This window comes from Atta cephalotes, assembly GCF_000143395.1.
Source record: "Atta cephalotes unplaced genomic scaffold scaffold00041, whole genome shotgun sequence".
Lineage (NCBI taxonomy): Eukaryota > Metazoa > Arthropoda > Insecta > Hymenoptera > Formicidae > Atta > Atta cephalotes.
The window spans coordinates 1,805,983-1,811,760 of NW_012130105.1; the positions used below are offsets into that span (position 1 = coordinate 1,805,983).

General features: G+C 36.0%; 1 protein-coding gene across 1 annotated transcript in view; it reads left to right on the forward strand.

The window, feature by feature from the left end:
• LOC105622210 (RNA pseudouridylate synthase domain-containing protein 2-like) overlaps positions 1-5,778 on the forward strand; it is a 129,237-nt gene that overhangs the window by 73,047 nt on the left and 50,412 nt on the right. Inside the window, exon 3 of the mRNA XM_012203636.1 lies at positions 2,803-2,890. Coding sequence (XP_012059026.1) covers positions 2,803-2,890 — 88 coding nt within the window. The remainder of the gene's footprint in view (positions 1-2,802; positions 2,891-5,778) is intronic.

The following is a 5,778-nucleotide window of genomic DNA, read 5'->3' on the forward strand; positions in this document are numbered from 1 at the left end:
TATATATATATATATATATATATATATATATATATATATATATACATACTTTTTTTATAGATTTTTTACTTGCATTTTTTACTGTTATTTTTGAGCAAAAGCAATAATTGTTTTTTAAATGATAAATGCCGTCCTTCAAAAGTTAACATTCATCGTAATATTGATTACACCGCGCAACACCGTGTGGATCCCTGTAACATCGCACCAAACATTTAAACGTAATGGATGCTTGCGAAATTATGTTGCGCTCAAATGTTCACGAACACTTTGTGTTTATGCGATGGTGTAGTTATGATATTTTATTGCAAGTGTGAACATGGCTTAAGAAACATTCAGAGTAGAAAATGATTTGCGAGCAAGCCACTACTTCGGGTTTGAGTACGAAGTACCAAGTACGTATCTTAATATTTGTCCAAATTAATGCTCGACATCGCAACGATTCTCGCGATAGTAGCCAAATTCACTGACAGAATGCGTGGAGCGAACTGTTCTAATGAGGGAATTTCTGAATCAGTCGACGAGTATTCCAGTGATTTACGCTTGTTTCGTTAATCGCGCGTTCTATATCGCGATTCGGGGATATCATGGTTCGCCGAGCCTCAAACTAAAGCGGTAGCGTCGGCAGCCAGTTCGCCGGATGCAAAACGGGCGAAAATGCGGCGCATTATGCACGTGCACGTAACGTACTGTGTATGCGAGGCTATGTAACGTTTTACTTTTTAATTAGGCGCACGCGCTTCGATGGCATTTCCAACCCGCGTTCTCATTTTGCCGACATCGCGCCACATTTATGCAAAGTTGCATTTATCTCGTTACGTCGTATTCTTGGCAGCTTCGCGTCGACGGTAACATTGTGTAATTTCGGTCATTTGGTCTTACGGTGTTCATGAGTTTTTTTTTAACTGCGCATAACAATTAATCCCGGTATTTTTTCGCCGTTTCCGTGTCTCCTATCTGTTACGATCGCATAAAAAATTCCTCCAAAGTACATACATTTTTTAGCCTATGTATTTTATTGCCCTTAAATTCCGAATCGATCCGTATGCCAAAAGATGCCATACTCTCTAAAATCTTTTAAGTGGAATTCTAAAGGATGATAAAAGACGCGCGATATTCATAGGATTTTAGATTTAGAATCGTCTTAAGTCTCAAGGTGTCATGGACCAATCAGAGGCCAGTATTCATAATCAATTTTTATATTTGTAGCTGTCTTAAGTACAGTCTCATAAGCCAATCAGAGGGCCGCATTAGCATCTCAAGACATTACTTAAGATAATCTTAAAATAAGAATGGACTATGAATATACCAAAGAGTGACAATTGAGCTAGTGTTGAAAAAGAATGGCTCAATTGTCAATTTTTAAGAATGAGATTTTTTAGAATCAGATTCTACTGCAAAGATTTAAGAGAATGATGGGACATTAATTTCAGAAGAAATGTAAGTTCAGCTTAAGGATAATTTTGGAGAGTCAAAATAGGGAGTCAAATTGCTCAAATTCTCAATGTTTTCAATATTGTTCAAGCACTTAGATACAAAAAGAAAGTTAATATTTCTTTGATAATAATAGGATTTTGACTAGAATTAGTTAGAATAGTTTTCTGATTCCTCCAATCCTATTGCTTAATTAAAAAAAAAATAATAAAACTATCTCCAAAAAATTTTAATTAAATTTTTCAAAAACGAATGCGCACATATGAAAATATGTTTAGGATAAAAGTTATTTGTCTTGAAATTCTGCATAAAAAAGTCTCCTAAATATCTTTTCTTATATCTACAAAACTGAGTCTATGCTCAACTTAATTCTTTCTGAGATTTATATCTTTTCATACAGCATCGTTTGGCATACAATTTGATTCAAAATGAACTAAATTTGAAGCCATTTCTTTCAGCGAGTACATGTCGAGCGTGCCGTTAAGAAAATTTCGCAGGTTTTCGCGATGCGGACGATAGAACTTTTGGTCGTTTGAAAGATTTATCGTCGCTATCGGGATTCATATCGGTGCACACTGGTGCTTTCTCCTAATGAGATCTTAAATTTTATAATGCATTTCCAAAATGTACGTTTCTTTGCGACCGATCCATTTTGACGGACGAGATCCCGCATAATTCTTTTTCGTAAATAAACGCCATAAATAAACGTCCACATGTTAATTCAATAAATGGATGCCAGCTTGCTGCGGGCCACAATGCACGCGAAATCGCGCCGTAAGTTTCTATTTTCTACTACCCGCTGTTGTCGCGTGGTCCCATGCACTCTTATTGTCTGGAAATGCTTGCATTTTTTGTATGATAAATTTATCGTCGCCATACGTCAGGCTCTCTCGTGTACGCGGCGTGTATGGAGCCGCCAGTCTGACTAGCTCTTCCACTTATCTACTACGCCCTTTATTTCAGTCGCAAGTGACAAATAACGTCGGCATGTATATCTCCGTTTTTAATCGGGTCCGCCATAAATCCGACATAACCACGATTTTTGCCGCGGATATTATTCAGCGGAATAAAAACTAGAGCGCGTTCCCAGCAAAAATACAATTTGCTCTCTCTCGAAATTAAGGACGCTTGATAGCTAGGGATATTCTCACAGTGTATTTTCGCGTCATTATCACTAAGAATGACATTTATTCATTCTCGTCATTTTTGACTATCTTTTTCAGTGTCAAAGCCCCGCTATTGTTTTACGAATCTCTATTGTTTTATATCTTTTACGTCCGTGTATAGCGCAGTTATTCCATGTATACCGGATACCGCGAAGTTGCACGTAGCCATGGACCACTCACTTATCTACTGCGTTCTTTGTTTCAGGCAAAATTGGAAACGAAAGCGCTGAAAGCGAAGAGGCCGGGATTCACGGACGAGCGGTACAACGAGACCAGTTATTATGTGGAGCATGGTTAGTATCTTCTGTCAGACGTTTTGTATTTAATCCAACCACGGTCCAAGGCTGTCGCCTCTAATGCTTCGGATTAACTGGCGGATTAACGTGTAGTTTCATCGTGATCTTCATCTTGAACTTGACAAATTGCGAGAATTGTTCGCGCGTGTCAAATTTATTCTTTCTTCAGCTCGCAGTCGAGATATTGAATTAACGATGCTCGTCGAAAGATTTTGACCAATGTTTCCTAATCTGGGCGTTCGCGAAAACCACGCAAAAATGCCGCAAACTACCAAATCCTTGAACGGGATTGGTTAATTTTCGACAGTGTTGGTCTTACACTCAGGCGTGCGGATTTCCCGGCCGCACGAGTCAAGTAATCGTGGATAATCCGTCGGATAAATACCGACCGGCGCAATAATCCGTCGGCCTTTTCGTTGATAGCTGGAATGAGATACTCGACTATTCTCACGGAAGCCCGAGGTGCAGGATAAAGTGAATACTGGCGCAACAGATTTTACAAAGTACCAACATATTTTTATGGCCACCATCGATTTCCAATCCTTTCATTATTTTCGAATTTTAAGGCAATTTAAATAAATATCGATTATCTCCTTCAATTTTACTTAGGTATAAAAATGAATTTCAAGGACGATATTTTTAGGATTTCAATTCCAATTTTCGATATTCTTAAAGACAAAGATTCTTAGAGTCTTTAAGGCTGGTATTTATAGTTGATTCTTATATTTTATACTGTTTTTGACCTTCTAGGGACGAGTTTTGTATATGTAACATCAGAATTGCTACAAAATTGGAAATCAGGGAAATATCAAGAATATTGAAACGTCAAAGAAATCAGGGAAAATTCGAGGAATTTTGCAAAATTTTCTGTAAAATAAAAATTCTTGATTTAATATGAATATATCATATCTACGCAGTTTAGAAATACTACACTAATTAAATGCAAGCAGTGTCAGCAGCATTAATATTAGTAATTTACATTGCTGTGTTAAATTATTTTACGATTTTCAAATCAGGACGAAAATACAAGAAATTTCAAAGTGTTATTGAAAATATTAGAGAAAAATTATGAAATTTTGTCTGAAAATAAGGGAAATGTTATGGAATTTTGGGATGAAGAATTTGTGACAACCATGTACCTCTAATGTTTATTTTTAAATTAAATTCGGGAAAAATTGTGATCTGTGCAGGTTACATTTAAAGATAGAAATATATGTAGCATTGAACACTGAAATATAATACTTCTAACCGCCAGAAAAATTATATATTGATGTATATTAATAGTATAAATATTGATGTCATGATGGAAAGAAAGATATGTTCACCGAGGCGTTTTCATATCGTTCTGCACATTGTATCAACTGTCTCTATATTTTTAGTAATATGATAGTTTAATTTGTCGCCACAAAATGGCGGTCGTTGAAACAAAATCTTATCTGTTCAGAAATGTTTGTATGAGCAGATCTTTTTTTTCATCATAATCGATAAATTTCATTTTTTCTAGCAAAAACAGTGAAAAAAATGTTTCTCTAATAACAAGATGATGCCTTGTCTAGATGGTTAAATATACTCTCTAAAACTTTTAGAGTGAATTATCCCTTTTGAAGAGTGAAATCTTATAATACTTTTAAAGATTGAAAATTGAGCCATTCTTTTTTAAGGCTGGCTTAATTTCACTTTTTAGAGTAAGATTCTACTTCAAAGAATGTAGAGAGTAGTTTTAAGACATCGTGAACTAATCACAGACTCATATTCGCATTTTAAGACATTACTTAAACTAGATTTAAAATAAGAACTCGTCTAACAATAAGTAATATTTCAAGTTTTATGATCATTAGTTTCCCAAGTATTTATTGCGAGATAACACAGGAGTTTTCTGACAGGTCATTATCTATAATTCAAATCGAATGACATAACATAAAAAAAAAACTTAATCTTTCAATCTTAATTTTTCAATCATGCAAAGGCACCCCGTCAACTCAAAGAAAAGCCTCAAAAGACTGGGCATTCACCGCGTGTGCTCTGATAACGACTCTTGTCGAACGATATAGTAGAACACTTTCTTTTGTAGAATAAAACTGTCGCGTCACATATAAACTCCCGCCACACGGGAGATATACGTATGGCAGTTAAGTCAATTGACTTGGCTACAACTACCTGCCAGTTTATACTGCTGGTTTATCGTGTGCCAATACGTCCCGCGATCGAAATATCCGGAACGCTCGATGGACTCTCCGCAGCCTCTCCGTATTCTCGCTTCGCACTATATCCGCGGTATTATCCGACATCGCCTGGTGGAGAGACACCCGCGAGCTCATTATCGTCGGCAGCCGGCGGTCATGATAACGTGACGATGTCGCAGGCATGGATGTGAGGAAAACGGAATCCGAAAGCGCTGTGGAGAAGCGACTGGGGAATAATTAAATTACCGTTTTAACGAGAGGGAGACTTATCTGTTCATCGTGCGCCCGATAATCAATGTGGATATTCCCGTAGAAAGACGTCGCTATTTCCATTTCTATCGAGCGCAATCTGCAACGTTTTTGCAACTTTGGTTTTTTTGCTTTTATATATTTCTAGAATGCCCTAGAAAAAAAATTTAACCTTTTGGTGCATTAACGTTATGAGAACGATGCACTTGATTTAATATGACATACCTAACTCAATTCGATTGGTCTTTTAATATAAGTTTTTAATTAATTTGTATATTAAGGTATTGTATATTAAGGTAGTTTTGTTTTAATATTCCAATTTAATTTCTGACTCACTATTCAAGTATTCTGCCAAATAAGATAAACGTCTCAGTGACCGGATATGTATCTATGTTCAGACATTTACATAAAATTTTTATATATATATATATATATATATATATATATATATTT